Source organism: Medicago sativa, chromosome 8, assembly GCF_051527215.1.
Source record: "Medicago sativa cultivar Bolivia chromosome 8, Bolivia_mono, whole genome shotgun sequence".
In the NCBI taxonomy this organism is placed as follows: Eukaryota; Viridiplantae; Streptophyta; class Magnoliopsida; order Fabales; family Fabaceae; genus Medicago; species Medicago sativa.
The window spans coordinates 32,441,148-32,466,239 of NC_140756.1; the positions used below are offsets into that span (position 1 = coordinate 32,441,148).

Consider the following 25,092-nt stretch of genomic DNA (forward strand, 5'->3'; position numbering starts at 1 on the left):
CACAATACAATACATGCATAAAGATCATGTTACACAACATAGCAGCGGACATACTTAAAAATCATAAAACATCTCCAGATCTCAACAAAATACAATTGTATTCTCCAAATCTCAAATAACAGAATATCTCAACAACTCCAAAATACATAGTCAAAATAAAACAACATGCAAGAACTATCCTAGATCAGAGCCCTAATCTAGACACTTGCATGAAAAAGAGGAACTCCACTTCTCGGCATCAACAAGCAACAACTAAGCATCCTGCACGCCGTCTACCAATCCATACAGAGAGGTAGGCGGTCCACCACAGACCACTGAGGGTTAGCATTACACCATCATAATCCATAAAAGATTTAAACAAGAACATTAGAAATGAAAGATATATTCAAGAATACAAAATAACAAATCATACATGTATTCACAGTATTCATGATTCTCATACCATTCAAACCATTCCATATCATCATTCCAAATTCATATCAACAAGTGTATCATACACGTATCACATATACATAACCCTCCCTCCTAGAACACTAGCAACACATGATCATTATTATCCCCCATCACTTACATTTCAAGCTATCACATTATTATCATAGCATAGCATGCATATTCAACCTCTAATCAAGTCATCAACAAAAGCTCATCATTTATCAACATCAATCAATGATAACGTCACTTACCTCATTACTCATTTAGCATGCTTAATTCAACAAGTACAATTCATCATTTCCAAATTATAAGCAAGCAATCATCATTATCAAAGAAATCACCATATCATATGTATGTATATACAGATACAAATCTCACCTCATCATTATTATTAAAATAACCATCATCAATTGATCCACCAAGTGTATAAGCACAAACAATTAAGACATGCAATTAGAGCATAATACAATTATTCACAACCATCCACAAAATCCACCAATGTACATATACACCAATCCACATAATCACAACATTCACCAAATTTCACCAATACACAAATTCACAAGTCATATATTCAATTATGACACAACTCATCAATTATTAATGCACAACTCCAACATAACAACTACCAAAGATAATGTAAAAGTACACCTCCTTTTACATTTCAACAACTCAACAACATTGCATTATCAAGTAATCATGCCCACACATTCAACAATCACATCTCACATAAGATTCATCAACATACATCAACATCGATTTACAATTCATTTCCATTTACATCACATAAACCAAGTAAAATGGAATAACACAATAATTTATGATAAACATCATTCTCATCCTTCCGCAATCATTCAAACACAATCATTTAGTCTTATGTGACCATTCACAAAAGATTCATAAGACTTTAGTTCAACAAGAGTCATTTCTACTAAGTTCGTCCCCAAAAGTCACCATTTAAAAATACTAGAGGTTATGAACCAAAACCAATTCTACAAGCTCAATTGCCTATGCCATGTATTCTCACAAGTCACTTATAGGTGCAGTAGAGGTTACATAAGCATTTCATCGGCTAAATATGAGGAATTCACAAAAATCACGTAGTTCACCTCACTGTCTCACTTTTCACAAAAATTCTCATTTTCAAAGCAAAACAAGTTTAAACTTGATGAAACCAATCACAACCATTTTTAGAAATCATATAAACATTATATAACTCTAATCCCGCTTCAAATTCTGGAAGAAAACGAGTTTTCGGAAAAATCAACGTTTGGACCGTTTTTACAAAAGTTAGAAGATTTTCACAAATTCAAGTCCAAACCAATTCAAATCATGTTCCAGTAGGATTAAAGGTATAAACAGATGTAATTAAATCCAAATAAACATTTTAGAAGTATTGGATTGGTCCCCCAAAGCTCAAAACAAACAAAACAAAAAAACTGTTTCTGGGCAATTTGGCTATTAGCTCAATCTGGGCTATTAGCGAAACAGAAGAAAACTGCTTCTGGGAAATTTCGCTATTAGCTCAATTTGGGCTATTAGTGCAGTTCTTGAGATATTCTGCAGTAGTTACTGGTTCCTCATCATTTTCACCCAAAATCTCATTTTTCAAATCCCCAACTCCCAAACCAAGTTCCAAAAAGTGTTTATGGGTCAAAATAGGTTCAATACACTTAAACAAACATGATTCAAACATTAAAAACAACAACATAGCTCATTTCACCAAAATCATAAAATTTTGTCAAAACTCCAACATAGCCACAAATCTCCTCATGAATCCATAAACAACGATTCCAGTCACACCAATTCAATTCCAACAGTTCAACAATCATCAACAACAACTAATGAACACAAATTCATGCACAATTCAACATCACAACTTCATTTTTCATCAATTTTGCTCAAGAACACAAGGCACCAACAACTATGCATTTAAACAAGTTAATTCACACACTAACATGCAATTATCATATAAATCATGTTCTCTAACATAACAGCAACAAGTATGCACGAATTCTACAACAATTATGTTCAATTCATCAATTTCACAAAAATGGGTAAAGAAAAAAAAATGTGAATTATGGTTGAAATCTAACCCTCTTACCTCTAACACCAAGAATCTCTAATTCAAGCTTCAATTTAGCTCCTAGATGATGAATCCCCTCTTCTAGCTCTAGCCCTTGTTCTTCTCTCTAGCTTCTATCCCTTCTCTTCTCAATGAATGAAATGTGAAATGTTTGTAAAAACCTAATTTCACCAACAACTAGAGTTTATATATATGCTCTACTCAATTGGGCTTATCTCACAACCTTAATGGGCCTAACCCATTTCTATTCTAACCTCCAAAGTGTCACTACTCACTTAACGGTAATTTACAACACTAACAGTCACTTACCGGTAAATAAAATGACTAAAATACCCTTCTACACCAAATTCTACAATTCCCAACCAAAAATACACACAGATGCAAATAATCACATAAGAGCACATACAACACACATAAATAAATAATAAAATAAATCTAGCGAAAATCGGGCTGTTACACTGAGCTTGTCTTCATAAGTTTTACAAATGAAGTCAAAGCCCCTAAGTCCTTCTTCAGAAGCTTTCAGATCCAATAGAGTTGATTTTTGTTGTTTCACTAAATCAACATATTTTTCTTTTAAATCCTTCAACTCATTGGTTCTTACTTCAAAATGTGTAAGAAGTTCTTTAAGTGACTCAACAAGTTCATTTCTGGGAATTTTAGAATATATCTCGTTTTCATCTTATGAGTCTGAATCTGATCCAGCTTCTAAAGTTGTTGTTGCTACCAACCCAACAGCTATCTTTGCATCTTCATCAACTTCCTCTTTATCAGATCCAGATTCACTTCTCAAATCATCCCAGGTTGCCATTAAACTCTGCTTAATCTGCTTTTTGAATTTGCTTGGTTTGAAAGATGACTTCTTTGACTTGTCCTTTGACTTCTCTCTTTGAAGATCAGGGCAATCAACAATGACATGTCCAGGCTTCTTACAGTTGAAGCATCCCTTCTGATCTTCTTTCTTTGAGCTTTTCGAGTTACTCCTTTTGGTCAGAAACTTCCTATTCTTCTTGGCCAGATACTGAAGTCTGTTGGAGAGCATAGCCATCTTATCAACATCTTCTTCAGAGTCTGAACCAGATGGTTCTTCTTCTTTAGATTCAACCACTTTGAGAGCTTTTGATGACTTGCCTTCGGATGGAAGAGCTATTGATTTACTCTTCTTAGTAGACTCATGTTCATTAAGACTTAACTCATGAACTTTGAGGGAACTAACAAGATTTTCAACACTTAAAGTGTTTAAATCTTTAGCTTCCTCAATGGCAGTCACCTTTGGTCTCTATCTAGCAGGCAAACTTCTGAGTATCTTGCTCACATGATCAGAAGCAACATAACTCTTCTTCAGTATTTGAAGTCCAGAGACTAGAGTTTGAAACCTTGAGTACATCTCCTCAATAGTTTCATCATCCTTCATCTTGAACAACTCATACTAATGTACAAGCATAAGAGCCTTTGCTTCTCTGACCTTCTTGTTGCCTTCATAGTTAGCACAAAGAGAATCAAACATTGCTTTAGCAGTTGACTTATCACTCATCTTCATGTACTCTGCTTTAGGAATAGCAGTGACAAGTGCTCCTCTGATGATATGATACTTCTTGTAAATCTTCTTCTGAGCAGGAGTATGTTTCTTTCTATCAACAGCAGCTCCTTCTTCATCAAGAACCAAGTCATCACCAACACCTTCTTCTAGTATGTCCCATAGTTCTTCGTCTAAACTCATGACATAACTATAGAAGTTGGTTTTCCACCAGGAGAATTCTTCAGGGTCTCCATTGAATCTAGGAATCTTTCCTACACTGGATTTCTTGTTGTCAATATTGTAATCATGAGCCACAGCAGTATGATCAGGTCCAGATCCAGAAGTAGAAGTACCACTAGACATGTTTTTCTCAGATCTTGGACTGTTACACTGTTAGGTGTTATCAACAGAACCAGGCTCTGATACCAATTGAAGGTGAGAAAAACACAAGAAGGGGGGTTGAATTGTGTTTTGAAAAATTCTTCGTTTCTCGTAAACTGAACACACTGGTCAGAAGCTAAGTGAAACAGCTTCTGAAGTGATAATCAGAATCTGAACGCAGCGGATAAAAAACAGAGAGAGAAGAAGAAAGACACAAAGCAATTATACTAGTTCCTTCCACAATCCGGAAGTAGTCCAGTCCCCCTTGCACTTCCAAGGAGATTTCACTAGAATGTAATATCTGATTACAATTGCTCAAGCACACAGCAAGAGACTTCCTTTGCTCAAGCACACTTTGCAAGAGTCTTCATATGCTCAAGAACACAATCAAGAGACTTCTATGCTCAAGCACAACTGCAAGAGACTTCTAAACAAACAAAAATTACACAAAAAATTGTTTGAGGTTGAACACTTGATATACAATCAGAGGTGCTCACAATACAAATCAGATACAGACTCTAAGACTTAAGAATTTCTAAGATGAGACTTGAGAAACAGAAATTCTAAGTGAATGCAGAACAATTTCAGCAGAGGTTTGACACTTGTAAAAATGTAGAGAGTCTTCCGTTCAGCATTGCCAAATCTCTAAGTCTTCCCTCCTTTATATAGAGGTGTGAAAGCGACGTTGTGAAATTGCCAGCACATTAAAAGAGTCGTTGTTGAAGTTTGATCAATCACCTATGATCTTTTGCCTGATTTGGTTGTTGTGCTATGAAGAACCAATTTGAAATCCATTCCCATTATGAAGGAACATCTTTGCAGGCATAGCTGTTATTTTGGAGTTGTTTTCTTGTCTTGTAGCGTGGACACAAAACAGAGTAGTGGAGAATGTGGTTGTACAGTTCGTACAAAGTACAATGTCAACGCTCTTTGAAGATAAGCTTCCAATGCCTTCAAATCTTCACCAAAATGATCGTTGCAACGTTCCACTAGTCTTCTGCATTTCTTTCGAATCAAATAGACAACTTTTGAAGTGTTAATTCTTGAATCTTCAGCTTGTGGTGATTATCAGCTTTTGATGAGCTTCAGCTTCTGATGAAGTTGCTTCTGAACTACTTGCTTCTGATGAACTTCAGCTTCTGATGACTTTCAGCTTCTGATGACGTCATCATTCTTCAGGAGCACTTTTGCTCTTCAGGAGCACTTCTCTTCAGATGCTTTAAAGCTTCCTTTCCTTGATTCCTTAGCTCTCATTTGTCCTTCAGAACCTTTAAGTGATGTAAATTTTTAACTCTGTACACTTGAACAAATATTAGCTAGTCCAATTGTCAATTTTTAATACCTTGTTATCATCAAAACTCTTTAAGGTTCATTGTTAAACACATTTTGTTCCAACAATTTGGACATTATTGAACGACCTGTTATTACGCTCATTCCAAACTAGCCATATGCAAAGAAGCCACAAGAGTTGAAGAAAAGATCGCCTCGCATTCGAAACACCTAGATAGTGAGTAAACTGATAAATATGATCCCGAATGCTATGTGGTTCCACTCCTGGAACGTCAAGCCATAACCTGACATGCTGCCACAAAGATCCGAAAATAGCACAGTGAAGAAACAAGTGCTCTGCAGACTCGACCTTGCCACATCCAGTAATCATTCATCTCCTTGACTTGTAACACCGGGTAAATCAAATTAGCTGCAAAATCACCAAATTTTGGAAACAACCATTTACTTTCACTCACTACAGTCTTCCACATATGCCTTAAACTCCAAATCCATTTTGTGCTGTTTTTGGTGAACAGTATTATTTCTCAAAACGACGACGTTTTATCTTGAAATGGCTGAAACATGGGAATTTCTTACATCAAAGGTTCTTTGCATCATAAGCTGGAGCTTTATCATTGAAGTGTGTGAAAATGGTTACATTGTAAGTTTTAATTCATCTAATTATTTATGTATACTATTGTGTGCTATAAACCATCTTTAACTCTTCAATTTAAGCCTTAAACTATATACACATCGTTAGTAATCACTAATCCTTACAATATACTCCCTTGGTCATATTTTTATAAAGGAGATGTGTTATTTGAACAACAATTTGCATGACAGCTTATAGGACAACCATAGATTTACAAAGAAAAGTAGATATTGACAACTCACAATCGTAATTCACAACCTCTAAGAGCTCTACAACCCACCAATTTTTTCATACTTCATAGGTATTCAATTTTTCTTTTTTATGATTCTTTCCTTCCCCGCCTTTCATTTTTTCGTTTTATAGGAAAAACAATGACATGGTTGCTTGGCATGGTTCATAACGACAGAGGACTAATTCACCTATCTTGTTTGGATTTTGTTATGCATGATGAGAATGCCTTATCAGTGACCCCGTGAAAGCTTGTTTTATTGCATTCGTCAGTCGTCACAGATGTCGTGGTTTAACAAAGTGCTGTGTTTGCTGCTTTCTGTGTTTTCTTTAAGCTTTTCGTCACAAATGTCTGTTCTTGTAGGTTTTATACTTTGTTTTTAGCCTTTGTCAATCGATCTTTTAATACCATGCAGTTTAAATTTATAGCATCTGACTGATATCATGCCGCATTTTTTTTCTTCTGACTGCTCTCTCCCTCTACACTGAAAAAAATGTCTGTTTATTTCCTTGTGTGGAACTACTTTTTATTTTTCCTCAACTCTTCTCATGCTGTTTTAGCACACCTACCAATCATGAGAAATGAAATTGTTTCAAAAACTGTGTTCGTTAATATTTTAGTTTACTTGTTGCTTCGAAGGACATGAAGATTAGAGGCTTTGTTGATATTGATAGATTTGACATATATGAAGTGAATTGAATGGCTTCATTTATGGGTTACATGTTAATTCCATAGGATTTTAGTGACTTCTGATTCTACTTAACTTTAATCAAAATACGAATGAAAAAATAATTAAAGGATACAAACATGAATTAAATCTACAAATAGCAATCCAAATTAAGATGTACTGGAATTGGATAATCATAACCTCAAGTTTGTTTGTAGTCAATATGAATATATCCTTTGGACCTTTAAAATGGTTGTTTCTTTTTTGGTTTCAAACTTTTTCTAAAGGAGTTCAAACATATTTTTCGAATATGGCACAAAATGAACGACAATGTCAACTATCTAGGTGAAACAATTGTTATGGTTTTTTCGTCAACAGAATTATCCTTAGAATTTTTTGAACTTTGCTTGGACTTTCTGCCAACTGAAAATGCTGGTTGTGTGGGTTTTGGAAGGTCTACTGTGTCACTCCCTAGCATGCGAACAACGGTGGACATCGTTGGTCGATCTGCTGCATCTTCTTGTACGCACAATAAACCAACGTGAATACACTTCGTGACTTTGCTCTCAACATACGTTTTTTTGTGGAAGGGATCGATTAATTCTAAACTTTTTCCTTCGCACCAGAGTTTCCAAGTCTGCATAAAAATATGGATATTTAGACACTTGAGTTGAAATATTTTGTCAGATAAGGTAAAAATGCATTAGCGTCTTCATAGCATTTACTATCAATATGTTCATGAGATGTGATAAAGAAAACTCACATATAATAGGAGACTTTGCATATGTTCTGAAAGAAAGAATTCACCATTTCTTTTGCCGTAAATAATTTCTAATACAAGAACTCCAAAGCTGAAAACATCAGATTTCACTGAAAATAAGCCAGCCATGGCATATTCTGGAGCCATGTATCCGCTGTATAAAATTAAGACACTGTCAGTTGTGAATCATGTGAAACTTTATAATATTTGCTTTGAAAAAGTTGCCAATAATGCTTACTAGGTGCCAAAAACTCTTTCTGTTTTTGTCGGGCATTGATCTTTTTCAAATCTCCTTGCTAATCCAAAATCTGATATTTTTGGGTTCATTTCATCATCTAGAAGAACATTGCTGGCTTTCAGATCTCTGTGGATTACTCTAAGTCGAGAATCCTCATGAAGGTATAGTAGTCCTTTTGCAATTCCATTGATAATGCTTAGTCGTAATCTCCAATCTATGTGCTTATGCTTTTCCTTATCTGTCAAGTTGAGGAACATTGTATTCATGTTATTGATAATAACAATAGCAATGGATGGAGACTATCATTCATTTTTATCTTCATAGTTGTTTTAGAGGAATAATCACTGGATATGATCTTTTAATTATGCTCCAAAATGCATAATATGCCCAGTAATGATTTTTCATTTAATTACTGGATATGATAATTCTACTTTAATAATTAGAACAGAACTAAATTGGAGCAAGTAAAAGAATAAAATCATTACGGCATATGTGATTCACATGTTCTGTCAAAACATACCGAAAAGGTGAAAGTCAAGGCTTGAATTTTGCAAGTATTCATATACTAGTATTTTTTCATTTTCCTCCATGCAGCAGCCCAAGAGTTTCACGAGGTTTCTGTGTTGCAGATTGGCGATGAAGATGGCTTCATTCTCGAACTCCTCTGAACCTTGACCAGACATCTCTGCAAGCCTTTTGACAGCAACTTCTGTGCCATCTGGTAAAGTACCCTGGTAAACAGATGAATCTCTCAAAGTTAAAAATCAAAACTATAACTTCATTGATTGACTTCGGGATACAATTTATTCATACCTTGTAAACAGGGCCAAATCCACCTTCTCCTAATTTAGATGACTCTGAAAAGTTATCCGTGGCCTGTTGAATTACAGTTAAAGGAATTATAGGAAGGTCTCCATTCAATGAATCGTCTCTTTGAACATGATCACGGAAAGACATAGGCGTAACGGTTCTCAACAGCAAACCACCTAGAAAGGAAGCTAGTAAGTCAAAATAATGACATTTTATCATAGATAATTTTGTGAAATGGGCTTATAGAATTCTCAACATTATGTAACTTGTTATATTTACCTTCACTTAATCCTTTCTTTTTCCAGTAATAGTAGCCATAGCAACTCAGTAGAGCTACAGCCACCAGTACACATACTAAGATGATGATCAAGGTTTTCTTATTACTTGCTCGGTCCTGCTTGCCTGCAACACTATCATCTATGAAAATGTTGCATTTTTCTTTCTTAATTTATAGACTGAATTCATTTCAAATACTAGAGATTCTAACTTCCCAATGCATCAACTAGAAAAACAGAGTGGAGACTTACTATTAAATAATTATTAACATATTTTGCAAGTTCATTGTTTGTTTAAAATGTGTTTTTACATTTTTCTTGATGCTCAAATATTATACTTTCCCTTGTGCTTCCTGCATGATCTCTTGAATAATAATGACATAAAACATTAAACAGAATCTTTTGACGATCCAATCATTTGGCGCAAACAACGCCAGCATGATTTCTAGAAGGGGAGTAGAAGCTGAGGGAAACTTAGTGGCTTGAGCCACTGTCTTAGGAAATATGATAAATTAGTTTCCTGAACCACACTTTTAGGAGAATAATCATTTAATGGCTTGAGCCAAAATTTTAGGAGACAATGAGAGAGGGTAGCTTCTTTGAGTATTTTCTATTGATCGTTGTTAGGATAGTCCAACTCTCTGGTAGGAGCCCTAGGCTATGGTTTATCTTGTTTGTGTAATAGCTATTTTTTCATAACAAATGCTCTTTCTCATCGACTGATTCCCACATTTATATCATTGGTCTGACATGCTAGATTATCAAGAGGAGCTAGTGAAGATCCTAAGATGTCTAAACATCTCAATTAGTTGAAAATGCGACTTGAGAGACTTGAAAAGTTCTAGAATCAAGCTTTGGAGGAACTTCATGAATCTTTGTTAACGGAATTTGCAAACTGCAAGAGGGCCATCCTTCAAAGGTTTCTTCATGTTCCAAAGAACAAGGTAATGCTTTAAAGGTTTCTGCAAGAAGGAAATTCCGTTGATGGAGAATCCATTGACGTCATTGTCGAGATTAAACGTGACTCTGTGAATCTATGTTAATGGAGTTTGCAAAACTGCAAAAAGCCAAGAACACTGTGCTTTGTCCATGGAAGGTCTATTTCTGTGGACAGATTTTTTTATCAATGATAAATACGTGGGAATTATGGGATGAAATAGAGTACTTATTGTAAAAAACCAGAGAGCCTAGGGCTTCTACCAGAGAGTTTGAGTCTCCTAACAAGGATCGTTAGAAATTACTTTGGTTCTACACTCTCTCATTAATCCCTTATTATAAACTAAACATAATTTCCTACAATTGTGGCTCAAGTCAATAATTAGTTATTCTCCTAAAAGTGTGCCTCAAGGAACTAATTAATTATCTTTCCTAAGATTGTGGCTCATGCCACTAAGCTTCCATCAGCTTCTGCTCCCTTCTAAAAATCATGCTTGTGTGGGTTGGGCCCAATGATTGGGTCATAAATCTTATTGGACGTTCGTGTCCTATCAATAGGATTGATGAGCAAATCTCTGTTTCTGTCGACAATCCTATCCAACACAGTCTATCTGTCGATATTTCTCTCCATAATACTATTTGAAATTTCCAGTGACATCTCTGGAAACAATTCTATCAGTATTGGAAGTGTATCATGAAAAATTTATTTTTTTGGGAGTTTCAAGAAATGAGAAGAGCAACTAAATCACAAGAGAAGTTCATCGTGATTGCATAGACCTCAAAAATCTTTGTTGAGATTTCTGCAATCAAGAGATAAGGTTTATAAAGCAAGTCTTCATTGCAATCATCAAACAAGTCTCAAAAAATCAAGGTAATCATATTTTGTGACTAATCTCTGCAATCACTACATGATTCTGCAATTCACAATCTTGAAAGCCATCCAAATTAACAAACAAACAATTAATATTACCTGGATTTGGCAAAGGAGATGGAGATCCTGTTTGTTGTTCGTAGAAATTATAATCATCAAACGTCATCCCACAACTAGGACACACAACAACCCATCCAACCTTTGTTCCACAACACTGAGGAACTCTATCCAACATAGCCTCCAAACACTGTCTGCAGTTATCCTTACTAAGCTCAGTATTACACTTCACCCTACCATACCTTTTGTCAGTGTCACTCCAATTGAACTCATCAGTTGCCCAATTGAGACTCGTTTCTGTAGTCAGTTTGCGTATCAAACTTGTCATGCTATTTTCAGCTTTCCCAAGTTCTGTTGAGTCCTTAACGTTTTTGGATCCGGTTACATTCCATGATGGTGTTAGAAAAACTCTTCCTGAGGGATTCTCGTTAATGTAACCCAGGATGCATACATCATACCATATAATAGCCGAGACACTGTTAGGACAATATTTTGCAATTTCTCTAACAGCAGTGTTGATGCAAAATTGACAGAAACTTAAACTTCTTGTGTTCTGGCCTAGACAATCATAGAAACCATAAACCGTATCATTATAATTGCTGTTGTTGCTACCGATGGTGTTGTGGTTAGTTACAGTTCCTTTGGCAGAATCCGATGTTGTCCATGACAGAAAGTTGTTAACGTTCGATTGGTATGAAGCGTTGACTGTTTTTTCAGTTGAATTCTGGCAAATACTGTACAGGTAAGATGGTGATTGCGCATTCGTTAGCATCATGAAGAAGAAGACATTAAGGAGAATGAAGCTTAGAAACCTTGTAGTACAAGTCATGTTGTGTTGTGAAGTTTTCATTGCTGTTAATTGTTTCCTTTAACCATTCCCATGAATTTTAGAGAACAAGTTAGTTCAACAGTTTGTGTATAGTGTTATGTATAGTGTATCACATGCTATTGAGAGATTGATTAGTCTTTTTCTTGTAATTTTTTATGTGAATGGTTTTCTACTTTGTATATATTTAATGCCTCACATGTGTGGAAAATTCAGATATGAGGATATACTAGTCTATTACTGATTGATAGTATATTATTTCTATCTAAATCTAAGACTGTAAGTTAGTCAAAGAACCTTCAATATTGACTTAGCATATGAAGCACTTGAGACCAATATGGATACCGTTAGTTCAAAAATATATGACATTGATGCCAATACATATAATAAACATTATCTATGAAATGTTGAAATTGAGAATTGTTACACACAGATTCTCTTCATATGTTAGTATTCTCAAGGAGTAGACTTCTAGATATCACAAATATGTTAGTTGATTCAATACATCATGGATTTTCTCAACTTTGACTTGGTCATTTATATTGCTCACATCTTCCATATATGTAATAGTTGTGCTTACGTCTTTGAAAAAACATTATGCTTCTTCCATCTCAAACTATCTAAGATGTGTTGAAACAAAAAAAAAATAATTACTTTATTTTTTAAGATATTTGTAAAAATGGTCAAACGCTTATCTACGAACTTTGTACATTGACGCATATAAGACACAAGAACATGCCTCATTTTAGATGTTTGTGCATCAGGACTACTCCCTCCCTCATTTTAGTTCTTAAAAAAATTATTAGTTAGGTTCTTTTACCAAAACACCATTAATATAGTTAGTAGAATAGTTAAGTGGAGTGAAATTTAATAAATTAGGATATATTAATGAAAAATAATAATAAATGTTCTACTTGATATTATAAAATAACAATTTTTTTTTTTTGAAGGAAAAGAAAATGCAAAAGTGATATTTAAAATGAGACCGAGGGACTTGGGCTCCTTGAGCTTGTGGTTAAGGCTTTGATTTATGGCTCATGCGTTTGGAAAAAATCGATTAGAAAGGGAGAACCCACCTCTTTTGCTCAATAGGTTTATCGACGGAGATTAATCATTGTTGAACGGCGGTAAAAACTTTGTACTAACATCATGGTAGAAAAAAATAGACCCAGAAAGTATTCATTTTTATTTGAAACAAACCATAACACGTGGATTGATGGTGAATTGAGTAGATAGAGAAAGTCAAACACTCAAAAAAAAAGTCAAACACGTTTTTTTTGTATTTTTGGTTATGGGGTGAGTTGAATTGATTTTGTATAAAAGTGAGTTGAATGGAAAATGATTGTATAAAAAGTGAGTCGAATGGAAAATGATTTATGTTGAGATATATTTGAGTAATAATGGATTTGACAATAAATTTAAAACAAAAATCAATTGTAAAAGTCAAAAAATATAAAAATTTATAACAACATGATAAATGATCATATAATACTTTAAAAACACTTAATTTATTTTTAAAAAAAACATTTTACGTTGTTTGTAATTTTAAAAATAAAATTGAATCCTCCAATCCCTTCTCCTTTAAACCCTCAATCCAAACATACCCGCAGAAATTTATTTCGTAAAGGAGACTTATCATTAAGGTCGGAAGAAGTATAATTTTGTATATAGTCTCCACGTGTTCTGCTAGAACAGTTTCTCATCTCATTCATAATATCCATTCTGAAATTTTTTCTTTCATTTTCTTGCATTGTAGCTTGTACTTCTATCTTTCTATTATGTGCACGTCTTGTTCTACAATAGTCTTTAAATATATAATTTTGGTTTTTTCAAATAAAAAAATCTATAGAACATATAAAATCTTTCAATTTAATTTTTGCTATTAAGATGTTAGAGATTAAACCGACGAATTTTCATATACTAAATTTACGAATTTCATATGCTTTAGAAACTAGAATAATGGTAGCAATACACTTTCTTTTATTGGTTAAAATTTGTGTCAATCCCACAAAATATATTTGGGACGCACATTATTTGGTGGAACCCTCGTGAATTTTAACCAACAAATGAAAGTGTGTGTTAAAGTTTGTCATTAGAAAATGCTACCAACAAAATTTGTATTATAGTTGGTGAAAATGGCTTCCAAGTTTTTTGATTATGATGATGATTATGGATTTAGAATCTAGATTGCTAAAAGTAAACCTTATGGAAGCAATGAACAGTTTTAACATAGCTTCAATGGGATGGTAACAATAAGTGTACCTTTAGAGCACACCAAAAGCCCCAATACTAGGGAGAGGAAGTTTAGGTTATACTGAATATTATATTGAAATGTGAAAGTATTTTTCTCTTTTTCTTTTTGACGAGATGTGAAGTGTGAACCCTCTTAGTTTGCTTTCCAAATGTTACTGTCTCCCTTAAATATAACTCTCTTTTGGAAAAACAATTGTCTCTAAATGTTTTTTTTTAAATTATTTGATTATTTTCACATTACTGTTAATTGAACATATTTATTTACAAAATGAAATTTTAGGAACATTCATACACAAAATAAGCACATTAAATACACTATTTATTTTTATAATATATATGAAAATGGCAAAAGGAGCTTATAGTAAGGGACCAATGTTATAGGTAGAAGTGTTTCTTCCAATTCCATCCCAGGATGCAGAAACTGCTACATTGTGTCCAGTAGCCAGATTTTGATCATCCCGCGAGCTTAGTGGGAAGACACCATTGATAATTTCAGGAACTCATGCAAACAAATTGACTTTGCTTTTAATTTACATGTGCACAAAAATGCAAATTGTATTATTGTTTTTGTTTAATTATATTTATGTGTGTGTCTGTGTCTATGTCTGTGTTTAAGGTTACTTACATGTATTTGGGCCTCACAAGCTTGTTCTCAGGATTCAACTCAGGATCATAGGTATTCAATTTACTTTCCCTGCCTTTCATTTTTTCGTTTTATTGGTAAAACAACGACATGGTTGCTTAGCATATTTCAAAACGACGTAGGACTAATTCACCGATCTAGTTTGGATTTTGTTATGCGTGATGAGAATGCCTTATCAGTGACCCCATGGAAAGTAAAGTGGATTTAGATACTCAGAATTTCATTGTTGTTAGATATGACTCAATTTTAAATGGAACTTGGAAACTACTAAAATAAACTATGAATATGCATAGTTGTTTGATTTTTTAAATATCGAATCAAGATTAATAACCCTGCTCTTTCTGCCTTTGACTTTACAGAAATCAAATGCTACTTCTCATGTTTCTGTGCAGTTTTAGCTTTGGACTGTGTTTATCTCACGCTTGACGTTTGATGTTTGTATGTATAGACCTCACTATATGTTATCTAATTGTTTGTTTTATCTATCTCAGGTCACAAGGCCAGTGTGGTTTCCATGTTCCGGGGTACTGCATAAAGAGAAGCTTGTTTAATTTTAATCGTCACAGATGCCATGGTTTAACCAGGTGCTTTCTTCTGTGTTTTCTTTAAGATTTAAGATTAAGTTAACCTTCTTTTTTGAAATTTTAGTTTGATGTCTGTTTTTGTAGGTTTTATACTTTGTTTTTAGCCTTTGGCAATTGGTCTTTTAATACCATGCAGTTTTGATTTATAGCATCTGATTGGAAAACACTGTTTGTTTCGTTCCTTATGTGGAACTACTTTTTATTTTTCCTCAATTCTTCTCAGGCTATTGTAATACACCTATCAATCATGAGAAATGAGATCGTTTCAAAACTGTATTCGTTAATATTTTGGTTTACTTGTTTGCTTGTAAGGACTAAGGACTATGACAATTATACGCATTGTTGATATTGATAGATTTCACATACATGAAGTGAATTGAATGGCTTCCTCTATGGGTTACATCTTAATTCCATAGGATTTTAGTGACTTCTGATTCTATTTAACTTTAAACAAAATAGGAATGAACGAATAATTAAAGGATTCAAACATGAATTTTTTTGAATAAAAATACAAACATGAACTAAATCTACTAATAGCAATCCAAAATTAAGACATGTTGGAATTGGATAATCATAAACTCAACTATTTTAGTGGTCAATATGAAGATATCCTTTGGATAATCACAAAGTGAACGATAATGTCAACTATCTAGGTGAAAGAATAGTTAGGGTTTCTTCATCAACAGAATTATCCTTAGAATTTTTTGAACTTTGATCTTCATTCTTGGACTTTCTGCCAACTGAAAATGCTGGATGTGTGGGTTTTGGAAGGTCTACTGTGTCACTCCCTAGCATGCGAACAACGGTGGACATCGTTGGCCGATCTGCTGCATCTTCTTGTACGCACAATAAACCTATGTGAATACACTTCATGACTTCACTCTCAACATACGTTTTTTTGTGGAAGGGATCGATTAATTCTAAACTTTTTCCTTCACACCAGAGTTTCCAAGTCTGCAAACAAATATGGATATTTAGAAACATGAGTTGAAACATTTTGTCAGATAATGTAAAAATAATATGCTATTAGAGCCCCTTATGATCAAGTGATTTGAAATTTCAGACTTGATACTCGTATATTTTTCTAAACAATAATAAGGTAGGAAAGTTTGTTTATACATTATAAATATTTTGTATCCAACAGTCTCTCATTTAAAGGCAATGTTAGTGATTTCATAAAAGTATAAAACTATTTTTGGCTTGGAATACTTGAGCATTTCTTTCTCCATCAAGTATCAATTTGTTGATGAGATGTGATATGGAAAACTTACATATAGTAGAAGACTTTGCATATGTTCTGAAAGAAAGAAGTCGCCATTTCTTTTTCCATAAATTATTTCTAACACAAGAACTCCAAAGCTGAAAACATCGGATTTCACTGAAAATAACCCAGCCATAGCGTATTCTGGAGCCATGTATCCACTATATAAAATCAATAGAACAATGTCAGTTGTGAATCATGTAAAGTTTTCTAATATATTTGCTTCAAAAGATTTTTCAATAACCCGTACTAGGTGCCAATAACTCTCTTTGTCTTTGTATGACATTGATCTTTTTCAAATGTCCTTGCTAATCCAAAATCTGATATTTTTGGATTCATTTCATCATCCAGAAGAACATTGCTCGCTTTCAGATCTCTGTGGATTACTCTAAGTGGAGAATCCTCATGAAGGTATAGAAGTCCTCTTGCGATTCCTTTGATAATGCTTAGTCGTAGTTTCCAATCTAGATGCTTATGTTTTTCTTCATCTGCCAAGTTGAGGAACATTGTTTTCATGTTATTGATGATAATAACATCAACAGAGAGTGGAGACTATCATTCACTTTTTAACACGAAAAATGACGAGAAATGATATACCAAATTATATTCCACAATGCAAAATGTGTCCAGGTACGATTATTTTTTATACTGCTTCAATTTTTGTTTTTGTTCCTTACTCCAAGTCCCTTTTTACCCCTTACAACCTTTAGTAATGTACGTACCAGAAATTTTATTCATTAGAACTAAATCGGAGCAAGTAAAGGAATATAAAGATGAAAGAAAATGGGAAGGTTTGTCTAAACATACTGAAAAGGTGAAAGTTAAGGCTTGAATTTGGCATATACTCATATACCAATATCTTTTCATTTTCTTCAAAGCAGCAACCCAAGAGTCTCACAAGGTTTCTATGTTGTAGTTTAGCTATGAAAATTACTTCATTCTTAAACTCCTCTAAACCTTGGCCTGATGTTTCTGAAAGCCTTTTAGCTGCAATTTCGGTCCCATCTGGTAAAGTACCCTAATAAAATTGAACGAAAACAGAATAGGAACATGTCAAACTTATACGGCAAAACTATAAATGCATTTCTTGAGTTCAAAAAAAAGGGCAACCCGGTGCACTAAAGCTCCCGCATTTCTTGAGTTCTAGATCCAATTAATTCATACCTTGTAAACAGGGCCAAATCCACCTTCTCCTAATTTAAATGACTCTGAAAAGTTATCGGTGCTTTGTTGAATTACAGTTAAAGGGATTGTAGGAAGGTCTCCATTAAACGAATCCTCTTCTTGAACATGATCACGGAAAGATTTAGGAGTAATGGTCCTCAACGGCAAACCCCCTGGTAAGGAAGCTAGTAAGTCTAAATAGTGACTTTTTATCATAGGTAATTTTGCGAAATGAGCATATAGAACTTTCAACATGTATGTTACCTTTACTTAACCTGTTCTTTCTCCAGTTGTAGTAGTAGACAGAACAACTTAGTAGAGCTACTGCCACCAGTACACATACTAAGATGATGATCAAGGTTTTGGTATTACTCGCCCGGTCCTGCTTGCCTGCAACACTATCATACATGAAAATGTTGCATTTCGTTTCTCAATTTTTAGGTCGAATCCTTTTCATATTAGAGATTCTTTGTTTTTCCAATGCATCAGATACAAATTAGAAAAGAGAGTGAAAGGCTTATAATTCAGCAATTATACAAAAATTGATTAACATAATTTTCAATTTTCAATTCAATCCCTCTAAAGGAGTTAAAATTCAAGAAATGATATTTACCTGGATTTGGCAACGAAGGAGGCGATTCAGTTTGCAGGTTGTAGAACTTGTTATCATCAATTTCCATTCCACAACTAGGAGACACCACTGCCCATTTTACCTTTGTTCCACAGCACTGAGGAACTTTATCCAACATAGTTTCCAAACAATATCTGCACCCGTCTTTAGTAAGGTCAGTATTACACTGCACCCAACCATACCTTTTCTCGGTGTCATTCCAATCGAACTCTCCCACTGCCCAATTGGAATTAGCTTCTGTAGTCACTTTTCCTATCAAATTCCTCATGTCATCTACTGCTTTCTCAAGTTCGGTTGAGGCCTTCGTGTTTTTGGTTCCGGTTAAATTCCATGACGGGGTTACAGAAACTTTTCCTGACGTATTGTGGTCAGAATAACCGATGACACATATGTCATACCATATCATAGCCGAGACGCCATATGGACAACGTTGAGCGATATCTCTAACAGCAGCGTTGATACAAAATTGACAGAAACTTCCTGTTATGTCACCACGACAATCGTAGAAACCATACACAACATCACCATCATTATCATTGTTGTTTGATTTGTTGCTGTTTATGGCTATGTGGTTAGATACTGAGCCTGTTGCAGAATCGGTTTCTATCCATTGAAGAAGGTTTCTAACGTTGGATCGGTATGATGCTTTGTTTGTTTTTTCTGTTGAATTCTGACAAAAATTTACCATGTAATATGGTGATTGTGCATTTGTTAAGGTGAAGAGAAAAATATGAAGTAGAATGAAGCTTAGAAACTTTGTAGTACAAGTCATGTTCATTTGTGACGTGTTCATGGTTGAGTTTTTTCTTTTAACTGCATTGTGTTGTGTGTTCTGGATTATGTGCTGTTGAAAAACACTTGGTACCAAACACTGTTTATTAGTCAATTATTGTATTTTATTATGTGAATTTTCTACTTCTGCATATATTCAAAGCATCCCATATATAGAAAATTCAGATATTACTATATTAGTCAACTACGTATTGATAAATTATTTCAATCAAAGATTGCAAGTTTGGTCAATTTTGAACTATTGTGTTTCAGTTGAAATAAGCCAAAACATGTGGGTTGAACAAACAAGTCTGTGGAGATGAGTCATGCACAGATTTCGTGTGAAGCTTCGTCTCCTTGCCACTAGGTAAATAAATTAGCTATGAACTCGTTAATTTAGTGTGTAGGAACTTTACAAAGTTAATTAATTTTCCCCTTAAAAAAAAGTTAATGAATTTTAAAATGATATCTTAATACTAAAAATGGATTTATAAAGTTTTTTTACACTATAAATCAATCATAATTGTTGGATTATATAAATTGTATGACCTTAATCATAATTAGTTTTAAAGTTGGAGATACGAATATTTTTATTTTATTTTTAAAATTCAGTATTCGGGTTAAAGACTGATTAATTTGAAGGGTTTAATTCCACCGTTCACTTGTGGGAGGCTTCATTTATAGTCAATAGTATGAACCAACCCACTATCATCCGTGCACATCTCCACTAATTTCATGCATGTATCCTAGGCACGTAATCTCGATATGTATCCACGAATATAGTTGTCGTATCTGAAATGCAGGGCCGTTCTTTGGAGGGTCCAAACAACTCTATGGAGCTGGGCCTCCAAAATTTGGAGGCCAAAAATAATTTTTTTGATATATAATGAACCAAAAGTAGAATATAGAAATAAAAAGTGGCTTTAGTGACAATTGTTGTTTTAACATCAAAATCTTCCTAAAAATACAAGTAAAATACTAAAATACCCCCAGCGATAGTTAACTACCGCTGGCTCATAACTAGAAAACCGGCAGCAGTTAACTATCGGTGGGGTTTTTTAGTCTTTTACATGTGTTTCCTTGAATGTCAAAAATGCAACCATCGTTCTTTTTTTACTAGAACCTCAAAGGTCTTGGGTTCAATACCCAACTTCCAGCTTTTCTATTTTGATTATTTTTTCTTTTAAATAATTAATATATTTTTAATAAAAACACTAACTTTTTTTTTTTCCTTCTTATTTTTGTCAGAGTAGTTCTTGTAATTTTTTGTTTACACTTGTTGTATAAAATAAAAAGTTCTAACAACAAACATTATAATTATTTCTCTAAATTTTCTAAAAAAAAAAAAAAAATTATTTCTCTAAAAAAGCCATCATAAACATTTTTTTTCCTTCTCTACTAACTAAGATTTTTTTTTTGAGAGATACTAACTAAGAAAAATAACAAACTAAAATGTTGATAAAGATATTCGTTTGAAGTTGGATTTTTATATTATTGATTAAAATATGAATCTTTTTTGTTAGTTACATGACTCTTTTTTACGCTTACGGATGTTATTTTCAATTAAATAAAATATTGTTCTATGAAAAAAAAATATTTGATTTTATTAGGGGCCTATTTTAAATATTAGAGCTGAGCCTCTAAATTTATAAGAACGACCCTGCTGAAATGTATACGATAACATGTTTTTTAAATTAAAATAAATACTTTCAAAACTTCTTTTGTGTGTGTGTGTGAACAAAAAAACACAAATTGTAACCCTTGTTTTGTGTGTGTGTGTGATTAAAAGAATAATTGTTTAAATATAAAAGGTCTATAAGAAACCCTAAACTAATATTTTCTCTCTTGTTAAAGAAATTTATGACTATATTTAGTATGAGAGACATTAATCAGTAAATATATCTAACATAAAAAAAAATAAAAAAATAAAATAGTTGTGTATATGTTCTAGGGTTAAATATGTTGTTAGTCCCTACAAAATTATTCATTTTCAAGTTTAGTCCCTCAAAAAAATTTGTTCAATTGAAGTCCTTATTTGCATTTATATGGACTATTTTGAGGACTAAAAATAATTCGTTTGACTATTCTTATAGAGTGCAATATTATGGAGGATTAAACTTATACTTAAAATTTAACAGGGACTAAACTTAAAAGCTCGTAATTTTGTATGTAACTTTGAAATTTATTTCAAAAGGAGAACTTGGAAATGAAAAGTGTATTTCTATGGATACACAAAAAAGAAAATCAACTAATCAAACAAATAAGCTCAAGTGGTTAACGAGTTCCACCAAAGGATAAATTGTTCAGGAGGATCCGAGTTTTGATTCTTGAGTGAGCCAATCTTGTCCAGTTACTTACCTCCTGATCGGACACATTTACCATGAACCATTTACCATGAGAACAGGAGGGTTAACACAAAAAATAAATGAAATATATCATTGTGGTTAATTTTATTTAAAATGTGTTGTCGAAATGGTTGCGTCGATATATTTACGAAATATAAGATAATTTAAAATAATATGAAGTATAAAATTAATGATATTAGTTGCCAATTAATCTACTAACATGGTAACATTTTTTTGATAGAAAAAACATACATTTTAATTAGATTAATTGGGGGGACCATAGCCTAATTATCCTTGATGAAACATTTTAAAATACTATAATTATAGTGTATAAATAAATTTATTGAAGATGTGGGGGGGACCATGGCCCCTATTGGCCCCCAGTACCTCCGCCACTGTGTGTGTGAACAAAAAAACACAAATTCTAATCCTGTGATTTGAGATCCTTCATATTTTTTACCTCATATTTTTCTATAGACATAAAGGTCAAAAAAGTGATCTAAAGGTTGAATTTCTTCTTATTTTTTGTGAGAATGTTTTGGACATTAAAATATGACTTTCCACATAAAATTTCAATTTTTTGACAAGGGACTAATTAATTACAAATTTTTAAAGCGCCAAAAAAATCAAAAAACTAAACAATGAAAATCTCAACCTACAAGTCGAATTTCGAGTTGGTTTTTTGTAGACATCTCTATGAAAAATACATAGAGATTATCTACAAAGTTTCATATATGCCTCATTTATTTTGATTTTTCAACTAAAACGTAGAAAATTGTAATTTTGCTCTGAGTAAGCATATACTCATGGATCAACTTTCATTCCCTAACTTTTTTTATCATGTTACAATATCATAAGAACCTCCACCACTAAATTTTAGATTTTTAAATGACGGGCCAATTAATTATGAAACTTCATTCCCCAAAATTATGAATTTTTTAAACAAATCATAATTAATTCATTCCTCATTTAAAAATTCCAAATTTTTTGGTGAATGTTCTTATGATGTTCTAACCATTGCTACAAAATTAGGGAACGGAATTTGATCCGTGAATATTTGTTTACTTGGAACAAATTGCAATATTGCACGTTTTGGTTCAAAAAATCAAAATAAATTGAGGCATAGTTTCAATGCTACCAAAACTTTTCAGATCCCCTCTATGTATTTTGATAGACTTGTATACAAAAAATCAACTCAAAATTTGACTTCTAAGTTGATATTTCGGTTGTTTTGTCTTTTAAGTTTTTGGCGCTTTAAAAATTCATAACTAATTTGTCACCTGTCTGAAAATTCAAATTTTATGCGGAAAGCAATATTTTCACGTGCTAAACATTCCTGCTATAAATCATAAAAAAACTTCAACATCCAGGTCACTTTTATGTACTTTATGTTAAGAAGGAAAAAAATAAGAGGTAAAAAATCGGAAAAATATCAAATTACGAGGGGTAGATTCTGTCTGTTTTTTAACAGGATCATTTTTCAGACTTTCCATAATTACAAGGTCAATTTGAAAAGATAGTCATATTTTTAATTTACATGCAAAAAGCTTCAACAACATACTCATTTTGTTTCACCCAAGAAATTTCTTTCAATTTAATCAAAAGTTCTGGGTTCGAATCCAGTCATTGGAATATATCACAGGTAAATATCTTGAGGGAGAGCTTTGACACAAGGGTAGATTTGAACTTTCAATACCAGTGAGGCAAATTTTTTTTGTCAAATAATTAAATAATATTGAATTTAATAAGAAGTTATATTAAAAATCGTTGTAGCAACCAAAATTACTAGAAAATAATTTATTTTCAATTTGTTGAAAATGAATTAAAATTATATCATTACTAATTGTTTTAAGAACATCTCTTTCTATGTAGGTTACAAGAGATGTCAAATTCTCTAGCCACACCATTCCAACTACAACTAGAACAATTGTGTTACCTCTGAAATGGGATAAATTAAAACTTGTCAAACAACAGCTCTCAAACATTCACCTGGAAGTTTTATTGTTCCTTTCAAAACAACATGTATTATGCAGAATCAACTATATATGTTATCACATCAAATTCCCTCATATAAGACGAGTCATCACATAAAGAATGATGTGCATTCTGTGTCACTCATTTTATATGAAGGAATTCGATATCATAACTTATATAGCTGATTTTGCATAATACATGTTGTTTTGAAAGGAACAATAAAACTTCCGGGTGAATGCTTGAGAGCTGTCGTTTGGCAAGTTTGAATTATCCCATTTTAGAGGTAACGCAATTGTTGTAGTTGGAAGGTGCATTCCCTACCTAATCACAATCTTCTGGTGGAATCAAACTGTTGAGAATATCTTCAGTTAATCTCAACAACGTTACGCGCATATCGATCCACGAGAACATGATGTGCTCCCAAAACATGGTCCTCACGTCCTCATCGTTTGTTAATTCCACCAAACTGAATGATACTCTCCCATCGTTGAACGTTGGACGTTTATACCGAACGTATTTCACCCTCCTTGTGTCTCCGGGGTTGACTCCTTGGTTGAATTCATTCAGTTGATCGTTGAGACCGCTTAACGTGACACCAAGGTACCGAACCTTCAACCTGTGAGGTTCTCCGCCGTTGAATTGTGCTTGAACTTCGAACATATCAGTCAATGCTTCAAATCTACACAATAAGAAATTACAAACAATCAATGAAAAACTCTTTCAAATATTTAAGCAAACACTTGAAGTGCAAATTATACATAAACCCTAAAACTCATAACTACGACATAAACATGCAAACATCTAAACAATTAAGCATATAAGTCATTTACATGTAACATCGTATCATTTCTTGCAAAACAAATCAAAATTTAAACAAACACTAATTAAATCTAAAAAAATTCTCTAAAACTCAAAACTGCAACATACACATGCAAACATCTAAACATTTAAGCAACACAAGTCATTTTCATGTAAACATTGTATGATTTCTTGCCAAAAAAACCAAAATTTAAACAAACCCTAAATCTGAAAATTTTCTAATTTAAAAGAAAAAATCTAACATATAAACATAAAAGGTTAATGATGTTTGTTTATGAAAACTTATTTGTTATTGGAGTGTTGTTTGATTTGAGCTTGAAGGAATTTTGGATTTGGGTGATTTGAGAGAGATTTTTGAGATTTTAGATGAGGAATGAGGAAATGAGGTTCTACCTGTCTTAAAAACAGCACACAACGTGAGTTAAGTCACGCAAAGTGACTTAACTCACGCTCCTTGTGTAACACCCCGTTTTCCCAACGTAAAAATTTCATAAATAAATCACAGTTTTTCAACTTTAAACGGAATGCTACACTTCTTAAAAATTCATAAACTGAATAAATAACAATTTATTCTTCAAAATCATTTAACATAAGTAATTCAAAACTTCGCAGCGGAAATTAGTTCAACAATAAAAATAA

The 25,092-nt window shown here is 33.2% G+C and overlaps 2 protein-coding genes and 2 long non-coding RNA genes across 4 annotated transcripts; 2 read left to right on the plus strand and 2 right to left on the minus strand.

Moving 5' to 3' along the window:
• Positions 1-7,402: 7,402 nt before the first annotated feature.
• Positions 7,403-12,032, minus strand: LOC146898512 (cysteine-rich receptor-like protein kinase 10). Its single transcript, XM_085735899.1, has 7 exons — positions 11,225-12,032; positions 9,323-9,445; positions 9,047-9,219; positions 8,754-8,964; positions 8,234-8,471; positions 7,999-8,149; positions 7,403-7,872 (listed from the first exon to the last, which is right to left on the minus strand). The coding sequence occupies exons 1-7, from the start codon at positions 12,030-12,032 to the stop codon at positions 7,573-7,575; spliced, it is 2,004 nt and encodes a 667-aa protein (XP_085592025.1). The 3' UTR covers positions 7,403-7,572.
• LOC146898513 (uncharacterized) lies at positions 8,254-12,301 on the plus strand. Its single transcript, XR_015022955.1, has 4 exons — positions 8,254-8,394; positions 8,863-8,954; positions 9,058-9,234; positions 9,349-12,301. It is a non-coding gene; the product is annotated as an uncharacterized LOC146898513 (long non-coding RNA).
• A 1,591-nt stretch (positions 12,302-13,892) lies between these two features.
• LOC146898514 (uncharacterized) lies at positions 13,893-15,772 on the plus strand. Its single transcript, XR_015022956.1, has 2 exons — positions 13,893-14,937; positions 15,396-15,772. It is a non-coding gene; the product is annotated as an uncharacterized LOC146898514 (long non-coding RNA).
• Positions 15,773-15,961: 189 nt separating this feature from the next.
• On the minus strand, positions 15,962-19,462 carry LOC146898515 (cysteine-rich receptor-like protein kinase 10). Its single transcript, XM_085735901.1, has 7 exons — positions 18,527-19,462; positions 18,178-18,303; positions 17,914-18,086; positions 17,557-17,767; positions 17,000-17,237; positions 16,760-16,910; positions 15,962-16,442 (listed from the first exon to the last, which is right to left on the minus strand). The coding sequence occupies exons 1-7, from the start codon at positions 19,335-19,337 to the stop codon at positions 16,134-16,136; spliced, it is 2,019 nt and encodes a 672-aa protein (XP_085592027.1). The 5' UTR covers positions 19,338-19,462; the 3' UTR covers positions 15,962-16,133.
• Positions 19,463-25,092: the final 5,630 nt, after the last annotated feature.